General features: G+C 43.4%; 1 protein-coding gene across 1 annotated transcript in view; it reads right to left on the bottom strand.

Annotated features, from left to right (window-relative positions):
• The window catches only part of brsk1a (BR serine/threonine kinase 1a), a 93,700-nt gene that overhangs the window by 34,815 nt on the left and 34,111 nt on the right, over positions 1-24,774 (bottom strand). The window contains exons 13-18 of the mRNA XM_060938771.1: positions 23,647-23,707; positions 22,717-22,972; positions 22,559-22,607; positions 22,326-22,449; positions 21,772-21,967; positions 21,450-21,539 (exon numbers count right to left, since the gene is read on the bottom strand). Of these exons, the coding sequence (XP_060794754.1) occupies positions 21,450-21,539; positions 21,772-21,967; positions 22,326-22,449; positions 22,559-22,607; positions 22,717-22,972; positions 23,647-23,707 (776 nt within the window). The remainder of the gene's footprint in view (positions 1-21,449; positions 21,540-21,771; positions 21,968-22,325; positions 22,450-22,558; positions 22,608-22,716; positions 22,973-23,646; positions 23,708-24,774) is intronic.

Here is a 24,774-nt window from a genome sequence, read left to right as displayed (position 1 = left end):
GGAAGAATCTCTGTGCGTAAGGGTCAAGGCCGGAAAACCATATTGGGATCTTCAGGCCCTTAGATGGCACTGCATCACATACAACCCATGCGTCTGTATTGGAAATCACAAAATGGGCTCAGGAATATTTCCAGAGAACATTATCTGTGAACACAATTCACTGTGCCATCCGCCGTTGCCAGCTAAAACTCTATAGTTCAGAGAAGAAGCCATCTAAACATGATCCAGAAGTGCAGACGTCTTCTCTGGGCCAAGGCTCATTTAAAATGGACTGTGGCAAAGTGGAAAACTGTTCTGTGGTCAGACGAATCAAAATTTGAAGTTCTTTATGGAAATCAGGGACGCCGTGTCATTCAGACTAAAGAGGAGAAGGACGACCCAAGTTGTTATCAGCGCTCAGTTCAGAAGCCTGCATCTCTGATGGTATGGGGTTGCATTAGTGCGTGTGGCATGGGCAGCTTACACATCTGGAAAGACACCATCAGTGCTGAAAGGTATATCCTGGTTCTAGAGCAACATGTGCTCCCATCCAGACGACGTCTCTTTCAGGGAAGACCTTGCATTTTCCAACATGACAATGCCAAACCACATACTGCATCAATTACAGCATCATGGCTGCATAGAAGAAGGGTCCAGGCACTGAACTGGCCAACCTGCAGTCCAGATCTTTCACCCATAGAAAACATTTGGCGCATCATAAAACGGAAGATACGACAAAAAAGACCTAAGACAGTTGAGCAACTAGAATCCTACGTTAGACAAGAATGAGTTAACATTCCTATCCCTAAACTTGAGCAACTTGTCTCCTCAAGGCTAATTTATGCTGACAACCCAGTCCTCGCAGACGGCGCCGCAGATAGTGTTGCCACCTGTCCCGGTTTTTCCTGATTGTCCCGGATTTTCATGGTCTGTCCCGGAAAAATAAAATAAAAATCAGGGACACTGAATGTCCCGGTTTTTTGTACATAATGGGCAAAATGTGTATTTCAACTTGCGAGCCAGCTGAGAACCAGTTTGCTTTTCCGAGCTCGCCGTGGTAAGCGGAGCCATGTCATTACGTCGCTGAATACGTCATTACGTCGCTGTATACGTCAGTTACGGCGCTACGTTTGCATAAACCTTGGCGCGAATATCAAAGCAAAAACAACACGGAAGCAGCAACAGCAATAATAATGATGATGGCTGACTTCGCGTTTGTACAGCTGCTGCTTCTCGTCGCTTAAAAATGGCGATCTTTCACGGTCTTGTTATTGGTCTTAACAACTCCGCCCCCCCGCTGACGTAAGCGGTTCTTTCCTCTGGCCCAGCAGAGAGTTGGTGCTAGCCTGGAACCGGTTTTTCTGGCCCCAGAGCCAGTTCTTTGTCAGTGGAAACAGAAAACCCGGTTCCAAACTAAGCACTGGCCCTGAGCCAGCCCTGGAACTGCTTTGGTGGAAAAGGGGCAATGGAGGATGCTTGGACTGATAAAAGAAACAAACAGACTCTCTGTTGCAATGGTGAAGGCTGAGCTTCAAGTCAGGCTAAACTTTCAGTTGTCCTGTACTGAGTTCAAGACATTCATTGAAAATCAGCCAGGACTCATAGCAGCAGCAAAGAAAAACACCAAATATAAATGGAAGATTAGGTAAGGTTTTGGCAAATTAAATGAAATAGTGTAGTGTAGTACATACTCCTGTATGTGCCCAGTTATATCAGTTATATGTCCTCCTATGTATTTGTTTAGCCAAGAGCAGCAAGCAGCAGAGGCACAGGCAAGCACAAGCAAAGCACACACCACACTCTAAGCAATCAGGTAAGCTGTTGGACACTACACCTTACACTGTTACATTCAGGTATTCTTAGATACAATGAAAAATTATTTTTATTCCACATAAGCAAACAAACAGAACTTAATTATGTATTCCCCTTTTACCTGTGCCCACTACTGCTCCCAGGTGTCCACAACCAAAAACTGTTGGAAATAAACCAAAATAATGAAGACCTGCTTTATTATGTAAAGCAATTAACTAAACAAATAACTAGCAAAAGCGTCATTTTTACTAATTAGAGCAATACACTTTCAGCGTAGAAGGGCAATTTTTGTCTTGGGTTAGATGTGCGAAGGGCGCCGTTGCTTACAAGCAAAAAGGTCGATTGGATGGTCGAAATGTCCAGGATTTTTGTCAGACACAGGTGGCAACCCTAGCCGCTGATAGCGTCTGCGTAGCCCCCCCCACCTTCACAGACGCTCTGCGCGTACCTCCCAAAATCGTGACCACCGCAGAAGCCTCGCAGACAGCATAGCAGACAAGAGGGCTCTGATTGGTACACTCTACATCTGCTGTACACACACTTCCGCTTCCCTACTTTCCCGGTTTGGTTTGTTTTCACGACCGCCATTTTTAAAAACACGAGCGAAGATGGAGCAGCACGAAGAGCGGTTGATCAAGGAAGTGAGGAAGTACGTACATCTATACGACTCCAGTTCTAGTCATTATAAGTAACCGGAGGATAAACACTCCACTAACCACACCCACCAACTACTCCTAGCGATTTCACGACTTCGCGCCCCCTTGCGTTGTAGCGGTGAATAACATCGCGCACGCCTATTACTCCCCGCTCAACGATAAATTACAACTGTCTGTGAAAAGCTATCTGCGAAAGCCTTGTCGCAAGAGCATGCAGAGGCCTTTAGTCCCCAGACATTTACAGACTGTTGTAAAGAGAAAAGGGGATGTCTCACAGTGGTAAACATGGCCTTGTCCCAACTGGGGAAAATAAGTACAACCCCGATTCCAAAAAAGTTGGGACAAAGTACAAATTGTAAATAAAAATGGAATGCAATGATGTGGAAGTTTCAAAATATATATATATATATATATATATATATATATATATATATATATATATATATATATATATATATTGTGTGTGTGTGTGTGTGTGTGTGTGTGTGTGTGTATACATATACATAAAGAGAGAAAAAGAGAGAAAAGGGCCGCTGTTCTTTAAGTTAAGGTTTGTGGAAATCTTGCTTGTGTTTTGATGAAGATACAGTATTGGTGTGGCCACACACGTGTCTGGGACATGGTAAGGAGAATAAACTTTCACATTCCAGATAGCAGGCAACAAATAATAGAGCACTATTGGTTTGGCATAATCTCATTCTCATCTCATTATCTCTAGCTGCTTTATCCTGTCCTACAGGGTCGCAGGCAAGCTGGAGCCTATCCCAGCTGACTACGGGCGAAAGGCGGGGTACACCCTGGACAAGTCGCCAGGTCATCACAGGGCTGACACATAGACACAGACAACCATTCACACTCACAGTCAATTTAGAGTCACCAGTTAACCTAACCTGCATGTCTTTGGACTGTGGGGGAAACCGGAGCACCCAGAGGAAACCCACGCGGACACAGGGAGAACATGCAAACTCTGCACAGAAAGGCCCTCGTCGGCCATGGGGAACCCGGATCTTCTTGCTGTGAGGCGACAGTGCTAACCACTACACCACCGTGCTGCCCGGATTGGCATAATATTGATGTAAAATAGGATAAAAAGGGGTCCAAGTAAGAGAAAGGTTTGGTTCTGCTACTATGTTCGGCCAATATTATTTTTATGACCACCAATTACGGGCCGAAGTCGTGTTTCCCATTTCAGAATTTGGATAGAGAAATGTGGGTTCCCTGAAGGGGGAAGTTTTTAGTTTGAAATAATTAAATGCACTCAGAGATGGATTAAAGTAAGTTGAACAAGATAATGAGAAATGTAGGAAAAAGGATAAAGTATGTATAGATTGGCCCACCTTTGACACGTTGATGGCAGAAGCGCGGACAAGAAATCGACGCTCACAACAACTAGAGAAAGGGATTGCTAGTTCTACTGCTGCTTCTGCTCTCATTCTGTCTTCTCCCTCTTTTTCCTCTATGTTGTGTTTTAAGCAGGTTTAATCCTCCAGACTGTATCTGGACTTAAACTCATGCCTGCCTCAGGCCCCTCCCCAGCAGGAAAATGTAGAAATGCCACCAGAACAAGACCCACCACCATATCCAGCAGAGCCTGGGACAGCTTTTTCTCCTGTGGCAAACTACAACCGCAGCAAAAAGGGACTCAGAGCCATGGGAGGAGAGAAGGCTGGAGAGCAGCTGTGAGTCTTATGTGCTGAATTTAAGCCCATGTCCTTTGAGCTCCGGCGTATTTATGCATTGCAGCTGGGCCTGGACACGTGCACCTGAAGAATGCTTGGCTGAATGGCATGAGGCCAGAGCTCGCTCAAGCATGCAAAGACAGCTGCATCACCTGGGAAACGTGCAGAATGACAGAACTAATTAGCCATGCAGTGCATGCAGAGAAGCGGGCAAAAGAATGGACTGAAAAGGCTAACAGAAAGAAAGATGACACTCTGCACAAAGCCATGCTCACCATGGTCCTAACCCACCCTGAGCATCCACACACTGGACGTGGGAGAGGACAGGGTCATGGCAGAGGCAGGGAAAGAGAACGGAATGTGGGTGACCAACGAGGATGGTACAACTGTGGCAAAATGGGGCACTGGGCAAGGAATTGCCCTGAAGCAAGTGCAAACAGGCAGGCACACGATGGCAGTGACTGACTGGGAGACACTCCTTCCTCTTCTCTCTCTCTCTCTGTCTCTGCCCTCTTGCAATGAAGAAATGCTTGCTGCACTTTCTACAAATTTACCTATCTTGTTTCTTGCAATGAAGACATGCTTGCTGAATCATCCCCTGATTCCTTTCTACTTACTGACATGATTGCTCACCTGGAACAGAAACAAATAAAGATGGTGGGTGCATATGCACAGTACACAGATTCTGATTATCTTAAGATGCCTATGATCACTTTGAGTGTTTGAAGCCAAGATATAGATTTCCTGGTCAACTCAGGGGTGGGTCATTCCATCATTAAAGCCTCTGAGTTCACTGAGATGCCGAAGCTCAGTGGGAGGTTCCTGCACACTGTGGGTACATCAGGCCAAGCTGTGAATGAAAAATTCACCGTGCCTCTATATTGTAGCTATGCTGGGAAGGTAAACCTTAAATTCTCATTTTTGTTATTACATTGCTGTTCGATTAATCTAATAGGCCATGACTTAATGTGTAAATTGGGTATTAGCTTAACTAGCACAGCACAGGGGTTATGGGTGGTAGATCCCTCAGAGAGGGATGATATTGACTTAATCTTATTAAAGCGCAGCTGTGAGCCACCACTGTATGTGTATGCATGGCATTTAGTGCCCACAGCGATGGGATCAGTATACATCTCGCTGGTGCAGATGGCAAAAGAATGCACAAACCCAATTGGCACCGAGTACATGCTTATAGATGCACTATACTGCACTGCACGTGTCAAAGGGTGGTCCAGATAAGCAGTTTGAACAAGTGTGGTTTAAGCGACAGAGTAAAATTGGTATTATGGTAGATTGGTTGTTTTGGGGCAGACATAGGTGCATAGCATATGTGAAGATGAAAGAAACATATCCTTTTACAGTGCCAGGTTGTGTGCCACATGTATCCCTGGCAAAGGGACAGCAGGACAGGTGGAAAGATTTGGGACTTTGGATAAGACAGCGTTTGAATACCGCTGACTGGGAACACACCTCTAACCCACCCATGAAATATAGCCCAAGCTTGCAAGCATACCAACCTAGTTTAAAATTTGCGGCGCTAACTGAAAGAAATGTTGAACTAACAGCTGACAGAGCCTGACCAGGCAAACATGTAGGTTATCAATTTACACAGCTGATGGCTGACTCCCCATGTCTCTCCGAGGTTCCACGAGAGCTATGGGCCCAAAGTAAACATGATGTAGGCCTTATTAAAACTGCCGAGCCAGTAATAATAACTCCGAAGTTTGACTTCCATCCATGTAAACAACAGTACCCACTGAAACCTGAAGCAGTATGGGGAATTTAACTGGTGTTCGAATCACTGAAGAAGGCGAGGGTAATTGTTCTATGTACACACTCACCAGTATGTACTTTTTATTTTCCTGGTAAAAAAAAGCACACAAAGCCAGGTGAACCTAAAGAGTGCTGTTTTGTACAAGACTTGCAAGCAGTAAATGCTGTGTTCCAGCCTAGAGCCCCTAATGTACCAAATCCATGCACTATTTTGTCACAAATATCACCAGGAAGCACACGTTTCTCTGTGGTAGACCTGGCAAATGCATTCTTCAGTGTTCCTGTGCATCCAGATAGTCAATTCTGGTTTGCATTTCAATTTGAAGGCAAGTCAAACATTCACATGTTTGTGTGAGGGCTACTGTGATTCGCCCACCATTTACAATGAAATGCTAAGGCTACTCTGCACAAATTGCAATTTGTTCAAACTGAGGTTAAGTTTTTGGGTCACAATATCTCTGCGCAAGGTAAGGCACTAGGAGAAGATAGGGTGGCCACGATCCAGAACTTGCCAAAACCTGTCACAAAGAAACAGATGATGTCATTCTTAGGCATATGGTTGTATTGCAGAACTTTCATACCTAATTATGCTGTTCTTGAGTCTCCCCTCAGCAGTCTGATTCATGGGAAAGGATTGCAGGCAGACGAAGTTGAGGAAGCTTTTGTCAATCTCAAACTGGCACTCCAAACCACACCTACCTTGAGCATTCCTGATCCATCTCGTCTGTTCATTCTGACAGTAGATGAGAAAAAGGGTTGTATGATGTCTGTTCTCTTACAAGAATGTGGAGGTAAGTTACAACCCTGTGAGTGGTAAGAGAGAGCAACTGGACTTGCTTGAAGATTCTTGAAGACGTTTCACCTCTCATCCGAAAGGCTTCTTCAGTTCTGTCTAATAGGGAGTATCAGGTATTTATCCTCTCATGGATGAAAAGCAATCCTAAGGTGTTGTTGAGTCATCCTCTTGGTGTGGGTCACTGGGGGCTGGGTGTGAACGGCCTAGAGTGTCGTTGGGGTGATCAATGGGTTGTTGGTTCTCTCTGTCCTCCTGTGAGTCACTGAAAACAGCTGGGTTTTGGTGTGCATTCAGTTGTCTGGGAAGTGTGCCAAGGACTGCATTGTAGGTGGCTGATAAATGGTGTCTTAGACCACCACCTCTGTTCAGTGATGGCCGTTCAGTGATGATTCTCTTTTACCACCCACAGTGTACTATGACCTGGATGACTGAGAATCTTCATAGACATGTAAGTTACAACTGATAGCCTATTATTCCACTAAACTTGATCAGGTAGCAACAAGGCTGTCAGTTTGTCTATGGGCAGTTGCAGCTGCTGAAAATGCTGTTGCAGCATCACATTATATTGTGTGTTATTCTGAACTAACACTTTTGGTCCCACATGCTGTCTCTATGCTCTTGCTTGAACAGAAGACATCTCACCTATCTGCTGCTAGGTGGTTGAGATACAACGCTGTCCTCCTGGAAATGCCCAACATCACAGTGAAATGCTGTACCGTTTTGAATCCAGCAACTTTGCTTCCTGTCAAAGGAGATGGGGAAACCCACTGTTGCATAGCAATGGTTAATCAGGTCTGTTCTCCTCATCCTGACTTACAAGAAACTCCTCTTCACAACCTTGACCTTGTCCTTTTTGTAGATGGCTCAGCCTTGAGGGATACGGCTACAGGCCTGAATAAGGCAGGGTATGCTGTTGTTACACATCATGAAACCCTGCTTTCTGGTTCACTTCTGGGCAACTACTCAGCTCAAGCTGTGGAGTTGGTCACCCTCACTGAAGCATGCAAATTAGCATGAGGGAAGATAGCCACAATATATACTGACAGTAGGTATGCCTTTGGGGTAGCACATGATTTTGCCACACTGTGGAAGCACAGGGGGTTCCTTACTTCTACAGGAAAACCAATTACCCATCATACATTGATAGCTTCACTCCTAGAAGCCATATTGTTACCTAAACAACTTGCCATTTGTAAGTGTGATGCTCAAACAAGCGATTCAGATCCTATCTTCACAGGAAATGCAGCAGCAGATGCAGCAGCCAAGCGAGCCATGTCCCAAGGGCCTTCCAAACTCATACTGAGTCCTAACACAAATACTAACAATACTAACCTTATTGTGACACCTACTGCTGACTTACATGATCTACAGGCAAGAGCTACATCAGAAGCTCAAGATTCATGAATTTTCTCCAAAAATTTTGTGAAAGTGTGTCATTTATGCCACACACAGCATAGGCCGGGGGCAACAGGTAGCACACCCACAACTACAGACACTGAACATTTGCAGATGGATTTTATTGAATTGAGACCTGTAGAAGGGGAAAAATATTGTCTGGTAATAGTAGACATGTTCTCTAAATGGGTAGAGGCATTCCCCACTTCCAAACAAGATGCAGGAGCTATTGCAAAAGCTCTGCTAACTGAAATCATTCCCAGATGGGGCATTCCTGGAAAGATTAGTAGTGATAACAGAACTCAGTTTGTAAATCAGGCATTGAAACAGGTGGGAGAAACATCGGGAATTGACCTGAAACAACATTGTGCATACCAGCCAGCTAGCGGGAGTGCAGTAGAGCGGGAAAATGGGATGCACAAAAACAAACTGGCTAAATGTTGTGAAGATATAATAATAATAATAATAATAATAATAATAATAATAAGTTGAATTTATATAGCGCCTTTCAAAAAACCCAAGGACGCTTTACAATTATAGACAAAGAAAAAAAATAAATAAATAAAAATAAAGGGAAAATAATAATAAATAAATAAATGAATAAATAATAAAAAGTAAAAAGTCCACCAAGTAGGGGTCAGGATGTAATTCCCGTGGTGTAGCAGCCACAGTCCCACCAAAAAGGCGCATGAAAACGAGTCCCACATCTCCAGCACCGCCGCCGTCAGCAACATCGCTCAGACACCACGCCCTGGATCCACAAAGCGAGCAGAGAAGCTCCGCCACGCAGAGCGCTGGTGTGTCCCAAACCGCCTGCACAGCCGCCGCGACACCACCAAGCAACATTGCTCGGAACATCACGCCAAGCGTTAAAGCGCAGAGCGCTGGACAACCATGATGTAAAATGAGCAATGAGCTCACTGCAGTCCACAGCTGGGAGCGCAGGCATCACCCATGGCGAACCAAGGCCTGGAGGGAACCGATGCCCAAAACTGGATCCGGAGCTACACCACCACCAGCGGACAAAACACTCAAACAAACACCAAACTACACAAACACACAGAAAAAAAAGAAAATTGAAAAAGAAAGAAAATAAAAATAAAATTAAAAAAGCTCTGGTGAGAAGCGGCAGCCAGAATGCACACGACGTACTCTCAACCGGAAACGGAAACGAAAAAAAGAAAACTTGAACAACTTATTAAGGCCCTGCCCATTGTACTCTTGTATATGTGTACAAGAGTCAGAGCAAGAACAAACTTGAGCCCATTTGAAATATTTTTTTGGCAGAGTGCCAAATACTGGGATAGGCCCCCAGCCAATTTCACAGCTGACTACAGACCTATGCAAAGATGAAATGTTGCAGTATTGTGCAGAACTCTCTTCTGTATTATGTCTCACCCATGAGCAGGTAAAGGAGGCACTACTTAGGACAGCTGAAACCACACTACATGATCTGAAGCCTGGAGATTGGATAGTGGTGAAAGACTTCAGGAGAAAATGCTGGAGAGACCAAAGGTGGCTAGGACTGTATCAGGTGTTGCTCACAACTCACATAACTGTGAAAGTAAAGGAAAGAGTCACGTGGATACACGCCAACCACTGCAAGAAAGCACCACCCCAGTAGGAGAGGACAAGAAACAGGTAGTAAGTTAGTGGCTGCATAGAGTATTACTGTGCCTCACTGACCATGGGGAGAGTGCGCAAACAGGTGTGCCTACACTCGGAGCACTAGTCAGTGCCAGCAATAGACAAGGTTTTACTGTACAGAGCCTCTCCTCATGTGCCTGACGTCATGAAGAATCCATTCCAGTGCCATGTAAAAGTTGTACGGGCTGCGCTAATCATGCTTAGGGTTGCAGTGACCTTATCCTGCTTGCTCCCAGAAATGCAGAAACAAAGACAAAGCAAAACAGGCCCTAATCATTTTGCGCCCATTGTCCACAATGAGTTTTGGAAAATACGCAAACTACACAGTGAAGAGTCTAAACGTTACAGAACTGTGTGTAGTGTGCACCCTGATCCCTCATACATTGGCTCAGCCTTTTGTATGTAAACCCACAAGAACAAGCCTAAACGATACTCTGAGGGCCATGGTAAATGTCCTATTTTTCAGAAATGCCAGAGGGGCTGAGTATGATATTGCTGGCCTATATGTGGACAACTGCCTCTCTATCACACTGAACCTCATACACAGTTTAGCGTTGCAAACGTTAAGAACTCCAGAATAATTCAAGTGGGGACCTAAAGTCTTTGGCAGCCCTGATGTAGGACTGTGAGTGTTGACTAAGGGTTACAAATTCCCCATGTGTGAAGTTGACAGGAGCACGTCTGTTGCACCCATTGGGTAGCCTTACAGGTGACTCTTGTGCAGTCATGTACGGAGCTTACAAGTCATGTTATTGCCTGGATCCTCCATGTTCGCTGGCATACTGTACCCTGGAGTCCACAGACAAGCTGACACGGTTTATACTCTGAGGTATACTGGGTACAAATCCAACTGGTACTGGGTATGTGGAGAATGAGCATATTACTACCTGCTGCATGGGTGAACTACCTGCTGTATGTGCTTTTACTCAACTCAAAATTCCTATGACCATCCATGTTTACCAAGCTTCATTGCAACGAAGAAGGTCAGTGATGAAGACTTCCCACCTCCTGAACACCAATTAGTGTCTAGATGAAAGAAATTTTAGCTTGCTTTTTCCCCCTCAGTATGGCCTCACTCAGGTATGGAATCAGTTGGAGGTGATGCATTACAGACTTGCCACATTTGTGAACGCCACCACTTTAGCGCTAGAATGGGTTAAACAAGAACTGACAGCAGGATGACTGATGACAACTCAGAACAGACTGACATTAGACATTATATTGGCTAAAGAAGGTGGAATTTGCACAATGATTGGAGAAGAATGCTGCACCTAGGTCCCAGCAAATGATGATGAACATGGTAACATCACAATCGCCGTCAACCAAATGAAGGAAGTGGCAAGACAATTATGACTGATTGATATATTCACTCCTAGAAGCCATATTGTTACAGAGAGGGCACTTGGGGATGGCTATATCATTTGTTTGGACAGTGGGCAACATATATGAACATGATCCCTGGGATACTGATGGTAGTTTTGATATGTCTGTGTGGTCCGTGTTTGATGCAATGCTTGTCAGCTATGAATAATGGCCATAAATTTGCAAGACCAAGTCCTGGTGAAAATGAGCCCAGGTGAATTCCCAGACCAGCCAGATGAAGACTATAGCCTACCTTTTGTAGACGAAGAAATTATTTAAAATGATAATTAGCTAAAATACATATATTTGTTATTTGCATTGATTTTTCATTACTATTTGATTGCTGAAACTAGAGGTGTCTAACGCCTCGCAAAAAATCAGTATAATTGCTTCCGTTCAAAATTTAATGATGTTCCTACTAAAATCAGATTGTGGGGTGTAGGAATTGATGCCTAATTTTGATATCTTTTGCTTGAACAAGGTGTTAATTAACAAAGGGGGGAAATGTAATGGAATTTTTAGTATAGCCCTGTGTGTGTTAAAGGTTCATGACCCATTCATGAACCCGGTGCTGTGTGTGTGGACGCATGTGGTAGGGGTTCATGACCTGTTCATGAACCCAGCGCTGTGTATATAAGTGTGTAGTGTTAGAAAGAGGATAGAGATAAGGGCACCTGATCTTGAGAAGCCCCAAAATGTTGGGAAGAATACACAAAGGGAACACTTGACAAAGGACAATTCCTTTTATGTTAAGAGTTTAAATTCTTACTCTCGATTGACTTACTGGTTTTTCTGTTAAAAGGTCCACAAGGATATAAAAAAGCTATCGTGAGGAAGGGAGGGTGCACGCGCCCTGAGCCAGCTATGCTTTGCATTGAGAAACCAGCAATAAAGACTCTCTGCTTGAATCCAAACAAGTAAGAGTTTTTCTTTTTCCACCACAGTATGAAACCCCTAAATAAGAGCTGGTCCAACCAATTCACTTCATAAGTCACAGAATTATTTGATAAAGCTCTACCTGTGTGCAATCAAAGTGTCACATGATCTGTCGCATGATGTTTGTATGAATCAACCTGTTCTAGAAGGACCCTGACTCTGCAACACTACTAAGCAAGCAACATGAGAACCAAGGAGCACTCCAAACAGGTCAGAGACCAAGTTGTGAAGAAGTATAGAGCAGGGTTGGGTTATAAAAAATATCCCAAACTTTGAATGTCCCAGGGAGCAATATTAAATCCATTATAGCAATATGGAAAGAATATTGCACCACTACAAACCTGACAAGAGAAGGCCATCCACCAAAACTCACACACCAGGCAAGAAGGGCATTAATCAGAGATGCAACAAAGACACCAAAGATAACACTGAAGGAGCTGCAAAAATCCACAGCGGAGATGGGAGTATCTGTCCATAGGACCACTTTAAGTCATACACTCCACAGAGTGGGGCTTTATGGAAGAGTGGCCAGAAAAAAAGCCACTGCTTAAGAAAACACATTTGGAGTTTGCCCAACAGCATGTGGCAGACTCCCCAAACACATGGAAGAAGATTCTCTGGTCAAATGAGACTAAAATCTTTGATCTCTGGCCATCATGGGAAATGCCATGTGTGGCGCAAACCCAACACCCTGAGTACACCATTCCGACAGTGAAACATGGTGGTGGCAGCATCATGCTGTGGGGATATTTTTCATCTACAGGGACAGGAAAGCTGGTCAGGAATGAAGGAAAGATGAATCACACTAAATACAGGGCAATTCTGGAGAAAAACCTGTTTGAGTTGACCAGAGGTTTGAAACTGGGACGAAGGTTCACATTCCAGCAGGAAAATGACCCTAAACATATTGCTAAAGCTACACTGGAATGGTTTAAAGTCCCTTCCTGATGATCAGCCTGACTCTGACTTCCTGGTTTACGCACTTCCTGCTTCCTGAGTTGTTCGTGCCGAGTCCTTTTTCCCGCGAGTGCCGGCGTTAATTACTAATCCTTTTTTAACTTTTTTTCTACAAATAAATTTCCAGTATCCTCTTCATTTTTATTGTACTGTCGCTTTCATTTTTGTACTTTTCACTTTTGCTTTCCTTTTTCCGTTTTTTTTCCCGTTTTTTTCTCTTTCTTTTTTCGGAAGAACGCCGAGACCGGAAGCTTTCTTTTTCTCTCCTCCTGTGTAAAGTCCACAAGCGGAGGCCATCCACATCTGATCTGCTTTAATATCAACAGATCTTCATTTAAGGTACGTGAATCTTTTCATCATGGCACACCTTCAGCCTGTTCAGTGTGCTGAGTGCAGGATGTTTAGTCATTCTTCCTCCGTCACTAGCGATAGCTCTATTAGCTTTACTTGTGATAAGTGCAGATTAGTTAGCTCTCTGACGGAGAAGATTACAGTGCTAGAAGCGCATGTCCAGGCTTTAGAGCAGGTTAGTGAGCGTGAGAACAGTGTAGTTTCTGTTAGGGAAAGTCTGGACGCCCTAGGTGGAATTAGCAATCCCCCAACTCCGGCATTAGAGCCCTTACAGCGGAGCGAATGGGTGACGGCTCGGCGGCATAAGCGTAGAGCCAAAGCTACTGCTGAGGCTCGCCCACGGGAGCACCACTCCTCTCCGCGTCACGTGTCGAACAGGTTTGCTCTCCTTAGTGATGCACCCACTGAGAAACCTGAAAGAGCTCTGGTTATAGGGGACTCTATCATACGGCACGTGAAATTAGCTCAGCCTTTAGGGGCACCAGCAGCTTTAGTCAGGTGTATACCGGGAGCCAGGGTGCCGGACATAGCAGGTAATCTTAGGGTCCTAGGCAAGCACAGGTTCTCAAAGATAGTTATCCATGCAGGAGCTAATGATATATGCCTTCGTCAGTCTGAGGTTACTAAGAGTAACTTTGTAGAGGTGTTTAAATTAGCGAAGGCAATGTCCGATGCTGTAGTATGCTCTGGCCCCATCCCAGTGCAGCGTGGCGATGTAGCTTACAGCAGGTTATGGTCGCTGAACTGCTGGCTGTCCAGGTGGTGCTCTGAAAACAGTGTGGGCTTTATAGATAATTGGGCTAATTTTGAGGGCACTGCTGGCCTGTTAGGGCGGGACGGTATCCATCCCACTCGGGAAGGTGCTGCTCTCATTTCCTGCAGCATAGGTCATAGTCTCAGAACAGGCCTAGTTAATTTCTGACAATCCAGAGCCAAGGCCAGGGAGCAGACGAACAGGCTAAACCGACTGTCTGCTAGCTGCACAGAGTCGTCACTCAGGGCCCACTACATCGAGACTGTGTCTGTTCCCCGAGCTCAACAAAAAGGTAGAAATTTTCAGAGAGTTTGTTCCAGTAACCTAATCAATAGAAAATTAGATCAGACTGACTGTACAGCTGCTGCCAGCACCTTTGATCTAAAGGTGGGGCTATTAAATATTAGATCTCTTACATCTAAAGCGCTAATGGTTAATGAACTCATTACTGATCAGGAGTTTAATGTACTGTGTTTAACAGAAACATGGATTAAGCCAAATGAATATATAGCATTAAATGAAGCGAGTCCTCCTGGATACAGTTATATACACCAGCCTCATCTAACTGGCAGAGGAGGAGGCGTCGCGGTTATTTATAACGATTATCTAGGTGTAACACACAAACCTGGTTATAAATTTAATACATTTGAAGTTCTTCATACTCGTATGTATGTAGCCTCGAAAAATAAGTCTACCCAGTTAATTCCATTGCTTATTATTTACAGGCCCCCGGGGCCATATTCTGAGTTTCTTTCTGAATTTGCAGATTTTATCTCAGATCTGGTTATTTCCTTAGACAAAGCTTTAGTTGTCGGAGATTTTAATATTCACTTCGATAACCCAGAAGACCCTTTAAAAACAGCGTTTGTGTCCATCTTAGATTCAGTCGGGATTAAGCAGAATGTCATAGGACCGACCCATAATGGTGGTCACACCCTTGATCTAATACTAACATTCAGATTAAACGTAGACAATATAGTCATACTTCCACAGTCTGAAGTTATCTCAGATCATTGTCTCATCTCATTCAAAATATGTCTGAGTAATAATATATGCACCTCACCACGCTACTGTATTAAACGTACTTTCACGTCAACTACTGCACAGAGCTGTCAACTTTGATTGGGTCACTGTCAGCCCCTGCAGAACTTGATCAGGCAACTGAATGCTTAGAGTCAACATTCCGCCATACTTTAGATAATGTAGCTCCTCTAAAAAGGAAAATGGTCAGAGACAAAAAATTAGCACCCTGGTATAATGATGACACTCGCACATTAAAACAGACCACTCGAAAATTGGAACGTAAATGGCGTCAAACAAAATTGGTAGTGTTCAAATTAGCTTGGAAGGAGAGCTTCCTGAAGTATAGAAAAGCTCTTAGTGCTGCGAGATCAACATATTTCTCCTCCCTAATAGAAGATAACAAAAATAATCCTAGATTCCTATTTAATACTGTAGCAAAATTAACCAGGAATAAGTCCACTATCAACACATGCACACCTGCAGTATGTAGTAGCAACGACTTCATGAATTTTTTTAATGACAAAATTGAGAATATCTGACAAAAAATTCAAACTACTAATTTAAGGTTAGACAATGAAAGTGACCTTGTAGTTAACAATATAACTGTATCAGATCATCAGTTAGAATGTTTTACTCCCCTAAAAGAAACTTAATTACTTTCATTAATCTCTACATCAAAAGCCTCAACTTGCGTACTAGATCCCTTACCGACACATCTATTCAAACAGATAATGCCTGGAGTAATTGAACCGCTTCTAAAAATAATAAATTCTTCTCTTAGGATTGGCTATGTACCCAAATCCTTTAAACTAGCAGTTATCAAACCCCTGATTAAAAAACCTGACCTTGATCCCTGTCAGCTGTCCAATTATCGGCCAATATCAAACCTCCCCTTTATCTCCAAGATCCTTGAAAAAGCTGTGGCACAGCAGTTATGCTCATATTTACATAGGAATAACATCCATGAAATGTATCAGTCAGGATTTAGACCTCATCATAGCAGAGACAGCACTGGTTAAAGTAGTAAACGACCTACTGTTGGCGTCTGATCAGGGCTGTGTCTCGCTACTTGTGTTGCTTGACCTTAGTGCAGCATTTGATACCATTGATCATTCCATTCTTCTGGATAGACTAGAAAATGTTGTGGGAGTTAAGGGAATGGCCCTCTCCTGGCTCAGGTCTTATCTAACTGATCGTTATCAGTATGTTGATATAAATGGTGATATTTCTAGACGTACCGAGGTAAAGTTTGGTGTTCCACAAGGTTCTGTCTTGGGTCCACTGCTTTTTTCTCTATATATGTTACCTCTGGCGAGATTATTCGTAAACATTGTATTAGTTTCCACTGTTATGCTGATGACACACAGTTGTATGTCTCTGCAAAACCTGATGACAGACACCAGCTTAATAGAATTTAGGAATGTGTTAAGGACATTAGACACTGGATGCTTATTAATTTCCTTCTGCTTAACTCTGACAAGACTGAAGTACTTGTACTAGGACCACATACAGCTAGAAGTAAGTTTTCTGATTACACAGTAACTCTGGATGGCCTTTCTGTTTCTTCACGTGCAGCAGTAAAAGACCTCGGAGTGATTATTGACCCCAGTCTTTCATTCGAAACTCACATTGATAACATCACCCAGATAGCTTTCTTTCATCTCAGAAATATTGCAAAGATAAGAAATTTAATGTCATTGCATGATGCAGAAAAACTAGTCCATGCTTTTGTTACCTCCAGGTTGGATTACTGTAATGCCTTACTGTCTGGATGTTCCAATAAGTGCATAAACAAGCTCCAGTTAGTTCAAAATGCAGCAGCAAGAGTCCTTACTAGAACTAGAAAATATGACCACATCACGCCTGTCTTATCCACACTGCATTGGCTCCCAATCAAATTTCGTATTGATTATAAAATACTACTATTGACCTTTAAAGCACTAAATGGTCTCGCACCACAGTACCTGAGTGAACTTCTGCTCCTCTATGACCTGCCACGCCTACTTAGATCAAAAGGTGCAGGCTATCTGCTGGTACCTCGTATAGTGAAGGCTACATCAGGGGGCAGAGCCTTTTCTTACAAAGCCCCACTGTTATGGAACAGCCTTCCAAGTAATGTTCGGGAATCAGACACAGTCTCAGCATTTAAGTCTAGGCTGAAAACACATCTGTTTAGTCAAGCCTTTTGTTAATGGTGTTTATGAGGTAAAGGAGTAGATCTGGAGGGTCCTCAGACAGAGTGTTTCGGTAAACTGGGATGTATGGATGCTGTCAGTCCCCACTCGCTTGCTCACTCGAGTTTGTTGACGGTGTAGTGGCTGGCTGCTTTATGTCCCAGGGCTCCCTCATGCCTGTGTTACCTTCTGGCTCTCTCCTTTTAGTTATGCTGTCATAGTTAGTTGCCGGAGTCCCTGCTTGTACTCGGTGCAATATGTATACTGTTCCTACTTATTCAGGTGACATTGGGCATACCTAACCACCTGTGTTTTCTTTCCCTCCCCCCCACCCCAAATCTGTCCCTCTGAGTTACATGGAGTCAACAGGAAATCTTTTGGTGGAGAGGGTGGAGACCTCGACTGGCTATCGTAGCCTGCAGGGAATCGGCCGTCAGACATTCTGTCGCATGTCCCAGACCCGGTGAAATGTAACTGAATTGTCTTGGCCAGCCCTAAGGGTCCCATCTGCATCTCATCATTGCTGAGGAGTGTGCTCCCATCACCCAATCAAGCATCCAGCCAGAGCAGGTCATGATATTTTTTACCATATTAACATGCCATTGTTGTGTGTTATGCCTGATGTAAAGACTCTCATCTCTGCGAGCCTACCACACAGATTTAATACTTGTCATTTTTAGGGCATACCTAACAACGCGTTTTCTTTCTCCCCCCCCCCCCCCCCCCCCCCCCAATCTGTCCCTCTGAGTTACATGTTGATCCTGGGATTGAGATGCTGGCCTCTTCTGCCCCTCAGACCTGCTTGATCCATCCTGGTGCCCTGTGTCTGGTCGGAGTTTTATCGCACCGCTCCTGTGAAGGACGGCCCCATGAGGACAGTTGAGGGTTATACTTGTTAAAACTGTTAATATTATAGTCAGGCTGTCTGTTGTTGCCCAAATGAGGATGGGTTCCCTTTTGAGTCTGGTTCCTCTCGAGGTTTCTTCCTCATGTCGTCTGAGGGAGTTTTTCCTTGCCACCGTTGCCACAGGCTTGCTCATTGGGGATAGATTAGGGATAAAATTAGCTCATGTTTTAAGTCGTTCAAATTCTGTAAAGCTGCTTTGCGACAATGTTTATTGTTAAAAGCGCTATACAAATAAACTTGATTTGATTTAGAGGGAAACATTCAAATATCTTGGAATGACCTAATCAAAGCCCAGACCTCAGTCCAATTGAAAATCTGTGGCATAACTTGAAGATTGCTGTACACCAACATAACCCATCTAATTTGAAGGAGTTGGAGCAGTTTTGCCTTCAGGAATGGGCAAAAATCCCAGTGGCTAGATGTGCTAAGCTAATAGAGACATACCCCAAGAGACTTGCAGCAGTAATTGCAGCAAAAGGTGGCTCTACAAAGTATTGACTTTTTTTTTTTTGGGGGGGGGGCATAAATACCTATGCACACTCCAGATTTCTGTTTTTTTCATCTTAATTATTGTTTGTGTCACAATAAAACAACAATTTTCACCTTTAAAGTTGTGGGCATGTTGTGTAAATCAAACGGTACTCACCCCCCAAAAAGCCGTGCTTGTAATGGGACAAAACAGGACAAACATGAAGGAGGATGAATACTTTTGCAAGACACTGTATATGGAAGGGAAAAACCGCTTAGCAAGTTCAGTGGTGGAAGTGCAGAGCATGGCTAGTGAGGACCAAGCTAGTGGCATACACTCATGGACCCCACTGCTTAGCTGGATGGCAGGAGATGTGAAATGCTCAGTGGAAAGTGCACAAAGGGAGAACCCCAACCCAGCATGAAGAAAGTAAGGTAAGTGCCACTACTGATCACCAACACAGAGGAGTGAGTGATAACTAATAAGACAGTGGGCATCACAGAGTAATGCAGAGTTTCAGTAGACCAGGGTTGACAAATCCCTCCTTCCTTTTGGCATAACAGATCTGCTCAAGAACAAGTAGCAATGGAAAACAAAGCCTCTGAATTCTGTGTAATGTGAGGAGGAAAGTCACTGAGTAGCTCATGAGGTAAGTCATGGGCCAGTGCCTCCTATCCCCGAGGGCTGTCTCGAAGTACCACTGTTAACATTATTGACATGGCATCAGCTATTTTGACTACAGACAATTGTGGTGCAGGTGTACACATTGTCAGGGATTGTATAGTCCTGGTAGATGAGTTTTTCCTCAGTGAGGCTAACTCTGGACAGGCCCACACAAGAAGCTTCCATGAAAGGTAGAGAGAGCCACGTTACCTTACTTTGTCAGAAATAGGGGTACTGTAGGAGTCCATTTCTGTCCCCCAAGGTACCAATCTACGCTAATGTGTATCTATGTTCCCAAGCAGTAGGGTACTGCCCCAGTGACAAGCCACTGTACCCCTAAAGGTACTTTATTTTCTGACACTGATTGACACTTTACTGATTGATATCACTTTAACAAATCAACAACAATGTCCAAGTGGACCAACATACTGCAAAAAAGAAAAGACTTTGAAGGCCAGATGGACAGAGTTCTGAAAAGTTCCATCAGAAAAACACTTAATGAGACAGAAGGGATGATAGAAGTTCTGACCATAGTACAAACTGTTAAATGAGTAGCTCCACACTGGATCATGTTGCCCAAGATGTACACAAGGTGAGAAGCAACTAAGAGCTGCTGCTTTAATCCTACAGTATCTTGATTGCCTGTGCTCATCCTAGGACTCTTATTCACAATGTACTCATACTGACTATCCTTTCAGCACTTACTGTTTGACACTATAGTATACAGGTGTACAAGATAATGATTTTATTATATCCACATTCACTGGATATGAGCAATCACACGTGCTCTGATTGGCTACTCTACTACTAGGCTATCAGCTCATATACCGTGAGCAGAGAAGAACAAAATGGCGGAGTGTGTTGCTGAACCAACCGAGGACAAAATAAAAACTCTACTCGAAAACAAAATCCCACAAAATACAAAAAAGCAACAAAATATGGAATGAAAGTATTTAAATGGTAAGAACATCTCATCTCATCTCATTATCTCTAGCCACTTTATCCTGTTCTACAGGGTCGCAGGCAAGCTGGAGCCTATCCCAGCTGACTACGGGCGAAAGGCGGGGTACACCCTGGACAAGCCGCCAGGTCATCACAGGGCTGACACATAGACACAGACAACCATTCACACTCACATTCACACCTACGGTCAATTTAGAGTCACCAGTTAACCTAACCTGCATGTCTTTGGACTGTGGGGGAAATCGGAGCACCCGGAGGAAACCCACGCGGACACGGGGAGAACATGCAAACTCTGCACAGAAAGGCCTTCACCGACCACGTGGCTCGAACCTGGATCTTCTTGCTGTGAGGCGACAGCGCTAACCACTACACCACTGTGCCGCCCCAGATTCACACTCACGTTCACACCTACGGTCAATTTAGAGTCACCAGTTAACCTAACCTGCATGTCTTTGGACTGTCTGCATGGATTTTGCCGAATGTTTTGTATAAAGTTTTTATCAAATTTGCAAAAAAATAAAAATACTCTGTTTCTCAAAATCCAGTGAACATGGATAGAATAAAACAATTATTCCATTCAATCTCATCATATATGGCTTATAGCCAATTCGGTGCTATGCGCCTCATCGGCTATCAGCTCATGTACAACTTGATTTCGTGGAATAACCCAGTACCGGGTTTCACCCTGAAGAGGATGAAGTCTGGTTCACCACAAGATTTCTTCCTTGTGTTGTCTTAAGGAGTTTTTTGTTGTCACTATTCCCCCTGGCTTGCTCTTTCAGGATCTAAATCTACATCCAGATTTCTGTAAAGCTGTTTTTCTGGATAATATCTACAGTAGTGCTAAACATGGTTCACATATAAAACTCCATTAAATTGAAGTATCAAGGAAATGATGGCTGTCTGACAGCTATATTTATATTTATAAAATATATTTATATTGTTATAAATTATATTGTTGTTTATATGACAAATGCTGCATCATATGTTACTTTGTGACCTTTGATACAAGTTTGACACAAATCTGTGGTTGTAATATAATGAAAATTAAGCATAATCTCTCTGTATGAAGCAGTACAATGGTGATATGACATTCAGTTTGTAGTGTGCAGTCCTGATGTGCCTGCAATCTGAGCAGTTGGCTGTGACTCACCGACAAGAGCCTGTACTGAGGGCTGGTCATGTGTGCTAAGCAGCTGGGCTTGAATCGTCTCCACCACTCTCTTAAATCTGCGACTCGGGCCTTTTCCAGCCCCCAAGCATGTACACATGCACATACACACATATAGATAGATAGATATCAAATCAGGGAAAGGGATCATTTTTATATCCAGATTTCTGTAAAATTGCTCTGTGACAGTGTCCATTGTTAAAAGCACAACATAAATCAAACTGATTTGAACTGAACTGAAATCCTATTTGGAAATACAGTAGTTACTATGCAAAAGATAATAAGTCATGGAAGAGCTTCTCACCTGATATGAGTGTGAATGTGACACTGTAGATTCCATAATTCCTCTTTCCTTCTCTCTCTCTTTCCCTCTCCCCCTCAGAGAAGGCAATATCCACCTGAAACTTGACAGGCTTCTGGAATACAGAAGGACCTCCAGATGATTTATACTCAGCCCGGAAACTCGTCTGGGAGACCACGCTGTGGCTGAGTGATGGAATCTAATGTCAAGAAAAGCAGAGAGAGGAAACTGGTATGTTTAAGAGCAGTGTTAACATTCTCCTGGTCCATGAATTTACTTACTTGTTATGAAACACATTATGGTCCGTAAAATAACACACACACACACACACACACACACACACACACACACACACACACACACATCTATCTATCTATCTATCTATCTATCTATCTATCTATCTATCTATCTATCTATCTATCTATCTATATACACACACACACACACACATCAGGAAATGGACAGTGTATTGCATCGCATATGTGTTGTACGTTGTAGATCACTATCAGCTTGATCTTAAGTATTGCTGAAAAATCCTATATGTGAAGCAGACTCACAGAGAGAAAGGCATGCACGATATCTGCCTTGATTGAGCTGAGTGGTTTGTCTCTGATCACCACAAAGATCTGCTCCTCCTTCTCTAAACTGATAAAGTTGCCAAACCAGGAGCGCTTCGCCAGCCTAGAGGCAAACAAACACCCAATCAATGACAGGCAACATGTAATGCATTGCATGATACTTGATAGACATCTAAACTATATTTCATTATCAGTGCTCTTCTGATACATACTCAGGACTGGACTCTGGTGTAAGGCTTGACATGTCCTCAGAAGTGGGCACTAAAATACCAGAAAGTGACAAACCTGCGAGTATAACTCTTTATTTCATCAATGCATAGTAATTAAGTCATTACACCAATGGAATGTTTGCTAAAGTGAGGACACCCACCCTGAAGCTTGCGACGGTGGAAGCGTGGCGAGCCAAGCAAGTTGTTCTTGAATGAATTGAATCTGGTCCTCCAGTGGGCGGAGCTGCTGGCTGCCATGCCAGCTCCGCCTCCTCCTGGGCTAGTGGGTGGAGTCAGTGAGAGCGAGCCAACGCCTCCTCCTTCAGCACGGGAGGAGGAAGAGGAGGAAGGGGGAGGGTGGGGGTGATGGACGGGGGTGCCCAGCGGTGTGGGCAGGGGCGAGCCCTGAGGGGTCACCTGGGACATCGGATAGGAGCATTTAGTGACGGATTTCAGCGCAGCTGATGGGGCATGGGAAAAGAGGAAGCGAGGGAGTGGTGAGAGCAGCGGAGAAGGAGAGGGTGAGCGTGAGGAAGAGGAGCGAAGCGGGAGGGATTTCATGGAGTGGAGACGGGGTCGCTCAGGGGGAGTTTTGGAAGGCAGAGTCTGGGTTTTAGACTCGCGAGAGCTTGCAGTACGGGGTTTGGTGGCAGTGGTGACATCAGATTGGCTGAATGTGAACACTGGGCTCTGATGATATGGAGTAGAAAAATGCAGCAGGGAGTGAGGAAAAGGCAGCAGAAGATGGAGAGAAGGAAAGGAGTGGAAATGAGCGATGGGTGATATGACAAATGGACCATCAGGCAGTGTGGGGAGTGTTTTGAAAAGATGTGTGTGGGCTTTCAGAGGATGTGAGCTTTCTTTTTATGCTGAAGTGAATTATGGAATAATAAAAAAAAAGCATGAACTTTGTGTTGAGCTTTCTCAGGAAAAAAGTGTAAAATATAAATCATTCTGCAGTTTGCTTTTTTTAAACAGATGTAACCCATTAAATTTGCAACCTGTACACTTAAATACTCTAAATAAAAAAAGATTTCTCAAGCAAAAAAAGAAAATGAAATATCAGAATGTTTTTGCAAATATTCTCTTACCCTGGGACTGCTTAAAGGACTAGAGGAGAGACCGGTAGATGCTCCACTTACTGATCGTGATCTGGGAACCGATAAAACAGAGACATCAGACTCCAGACCCAAACTACCTACACTTCAGAGTTTAACATTCTGCCTCATTGAATACTTTTCCTTTACTAATTACCAGAGCTAAATTTAAGAGGAAGACACACTCCTGTTTTTTAAAAAGCATTTGTAATCAGAAATAACATTTAACAATGACAAAATTTTCAACATTTACCTCCACTAACTTTGTTGGAGATTACATTTTCACCTCCATTTGTTTGCCCTTTCCCAGTGTAACTCAAAAAGTAGTGAACAGATTTGGATGAACCTGGGAGGAAAGGTGAACCATTGGCCAAGGAACAATTGATTAGATTTTGATGCAAATCTGGATATGTATGTGGATCCAAGATCCAGATATGTATGTGGATCCAGGATTTTTTAAAACTCCCCTTTGGACATAATGTATGCAATTGTACACATAAAGTTCCATAGCATTTCTCCTTGTGTCCAAAGGGGTTATTTTCCCAATGTAACTCAAAAAGCAGTGAACGGATTTGGATGAAATTTGGTGTACCACTTTGGTATTATCCTAGGTTCAAGTGACTTGATTTTGATGCCGATAGCATGTGGCTTGGCAGAGGTATGCACTCTACTGAGTTCCCTTCTAGTTTAATACAGTATATGACAGCACACTAGTTTTTCTTTATAAAATAATGTATGTTTATAAGACAGCTTCTAATCCATGACTTTTTCTATAGCAACAGCTCATTCGCTATGACTTATATAGAGGATGTTCCGCATAAACGGATCATAAAAATGTGATATGGTGAAGTTTTCTGTGAGGAGGTGTTCATTTCGAATAGAATGAAAAGTCAGTGCTTTACAACAGTCTGAGCTAAAGCTGTATTTTTAAGTTTTCTGACATGAAAAAAATCTTCAGGACAAAACATTTTTTGTTTTGTAGTTTGTGGTGTGCTTTTTTGTCTTATTAGAGAAGAAAAGAGAAGCTAGTAAGGGAATGACTGTTTATAACACAAGTGATAACTATTAAATATAGCAGCAAATAAAAAGCGTCATTCATTATTGAATAAAAAATTGTTAGTG

The sequence above is a fragment of the Neoarius graeffei genome, chromosome 14, assembly GCF_027579695.1.
Source record: "Neoarius graeffei isolate fNeoGra1 chromosome 14, fNeoGra1.pri, whole genome shotgun sequence".
Taxonomy (NCBI): Eukaryota; Metazoa; Chordata; class Actinopteri; order Siluriformes; family Ariidae; genus Neoarius; species Neoarius graeffei.
This window is presented reverse-complemented; position numbering and strand designations above follow the sequence as displayed.